A 2,820-nucleotide genomic window follows, 5' to 3' on the forward strand; every position below is an offset into this window, starting at 1 on the left:
GTTTTACTTCCACGAAAGGAAAGTTGGGTTTGCCCAGTTCTGTTCTTTTGTTTACAGCAAGAGACAAATGAACAGCAGATCCCCAGAGGGCTGTGACCAAAAGGCTGGACAGGCCTCGAAGCTGTGCCTCTGGGATACTTCGGGGACCCCTTAAGGTCCACTTTCCCGAGTAAGGAGGCTCTTGCTCCGCACTCTCTTCCAGCAAGTTCCTGACCCCATGCTGAAGCTGCCCTGCTGTCCTCCTAAAAGGCGGGCCCACCGCTCGGGATGGTCCACCGCCCACTGCGAGCCCACCGCCCGGAAAACCTTCCCGGGCCTCCCACCGGCCCCAGGCACCCCCAAGCCCGCTGCTGGGACCCCGCCCAAGGCCGGGACCCCGAGCACTGTTATAGCCGGGCCAAGAGAGCGCGCCGCTCCTCCCGCCGACATCCCGAAGCCAGGTCCGCTATTCCCGCCTGGACCGGCTCCACCCGCAAGGGCCCGCTCTGTTCCCATCGCCCCCAAGCCCTACTCTCCCAACGACAGAAACACGCCGACTCACTCCTGAACAGCAGCAGCAGGATGAAATAGTGCAGCCGGGCGCAGAGTCGGAGTCGCGGCCGCCGCCTCAGCGCCATGTCGAGGGGAGTGAGGGGCCGCGGGAGCGCGGCGCAGCTCGGTTTCTTCGCACGCATGCGCCCAACCTGCTAGGACCCTGCTACCCGCCCCTAGTTTCCATAGCGACCACCCGGCCCGGCAGAGCCGTCTCCATGGTTACCAAGCAAGCTGATGTCTGGTTGCTATGGATGCAAGGATGCGCTAGACCTAGAAGTTCGGGATTTCTTTCAATGAACTTAGTGGAAAGAAGGCTAAGAAACATGTTCAACAGTGGGGCGGGGTAAATTTCCAGAGCTATAAAATGATTCGTTACACAGATCAGAGAAGGAACACTCGAAATCAGGAGACTGAAATGCTCCTTTTTTTTTTAAATAAGGATGTAGTTTGGTTATTTTGTAAGAATTTTTGCCTGCACCTCTTTTGAGGCCCCAATTCCAAATGTGATGAAAAGGGGAAACACTGAAATCAATCTATTTAAAATACAAGCCACCATACATTAATACATAAAAGTAGTGTCTTCCTAAAATAAATATACATTTTTTTTCTGTGGTAGCTCAAAAGCAGGGTGTTATACCCAATAGTTTATTCTGTAGAAAAATAGGGTAAGCCTTTGTTCTGATGTTTGAATATTGGGAAATGATAAGGGAATAAAAATGACAAATAGGCAAAATGAAAGACAAAAATGTATGAATGAATCTAGGAATGCAGATTTTCAGTGTCATTTAATACTGTGAAAAATTCTTCAAATAATTAGTATTACATCTGACAGAAAATACATCCCTAACGTTCCAGAAAACAACAGAGTAAAAACAGAATTCTGAATACAGTTAATAGCAAAATATGCCAATGTTTCCAGCAACTAATTTTTTTAATGTTTAACTTAAGGACTTTGTTTTTTCTATAGTCATCCAAATTTTTTATGTTTTGTTTTTACAAAGTGAAAAAGAATGTAGGTGTATAACTTACAGTTACTGAAAGGTACGTAAGTAACTGAAATAGATTGATAGGGATACTCTTCAATTGCCATCACCACATAACATTTTTTTATTAGTTTTAATAGCTGCTCACATCTGTGTAAGTGTGAATCAATTGCATTTCCCAAAACCTTATAAAGACAGAATAAAAATTTAAAAATAAGTCAGTCACCTGGTATGATTCTATTCTTTCACTTTATAAATCTTCTGTCCAGTATATCATGTTCCAAAGTTGCAAGAAAAAGTATGTGAAAGCTAGTGTGTAATGGTAACCTCTCTCCACAAACACAAAATATAATTCAAAAGAGAAAAATTATTGAGCTCACTGGCTTTCTCTCTCTCTCACTCTCTCTCTTATTCCCTTTACCTTCTGGTCATATGGTCAAGCATATTTGCCTAGTTGAAGAAAACATTTTGATTACCTGGAAATATGTCTATAAACAGAGTACATTTGCAGAAACCAGCATCTCACTTTTCATACTGATTTTATGTTTGCATCATAAAAATGATTCTGTCTGTTAAACAATATTCTCTGCTAGGGAATCTTTTGAAACTCAGAATAAGAGAACACCACCCTGAATATTCTATATGACACAGCATTTCTTATGAGAGTGGATATGTAAAAGGAAGTGCAAGGAGCAACCTTTGAGCCAGTGGGTGGCACTCATAACCAACAAGGTGGGTAGCAGGTGGATCAGTGGTGGCTGTAGAGATGCCACTGTTTTTGCCACATGTGGTTTTAGTTGGACTTGGTGTCTGTTCAGGGGTCGCTATCTAAGGTAGGACAGGGAACTGTCCATGTGCCAGTTTATTAGTTCTCTCTCTCTCTCTCAAATACACACACACATTTACATCTCCCTTTTCCCACTCTCTGTGTAAATGAATACTGTTGTTGTTTCTCACAGTGTGTCTGCTCTTGGGTCACAAGCTGCATTTGTATGCATGCAAGTAAGGACCCACCAAGGGGTCAAAACAACTCCCTCAGGTTTGTTCCATTCCACATACTTGTTCTTCATTGTAAAACATTGGTTTTCCTGTGCAAATTGAGTTCACATTCATGAGTGGTGGCTGAGACAGCATTTTGGAATGAAAACCAACTATATAATACCAGGGAAGAGTAAGTCCATTTGTCTGTCAAATGATCTGCTCATCTTTGTTATTTCATTGTTCCCTGAAGACATCTGGCCCTGTACAAGAAGGAATCTGAGCTCTGGAGACAATTGATGAGGGTCTTATGAACTCTGTACTT

The 2,820-nt window shown here is 43.6% G+C and overlaps 1 protein-coding gene across 1 annotated transcript in view; it reads right to left on the minus strand.

The window, feature by feature from the left end:
* The window catches only part of JAM3 (junctional adhesion molecule 3), a 59,656-nt gene extending 58,999 nt beyond the window's left edge, over window positions 1–657 (minus strand). Inside the window, exon 1 of the mRNA XM_004689082.2 lies at window positions 542–657. Coding sequence (XP_004689139.1) covers window positions 542–617 — 76 coding nt within the window. The 5' untranslated portion in view covers window positions 618–657. The remainder of the gene's footprint in view (window positions 1–541) is intronic.
* Window positions 658–2,820: the final 2,163 nt, after the last annotated feature.

Source organism: Condylura cristata, unplaced genomic scaffold (assembly GCF_000260355.1).
Source record: "Condylura cristata isolate star-nosed mole 26May11 unplaced genomic scaffold, ConCri1.0 scaffold00025, whole genome shotgun sequence".
NCBI lineage: Eukaryota > Metazoa > Chordata > Mammalia > Eulipotyphla > Talpidae > Condylura > Condylura cristata.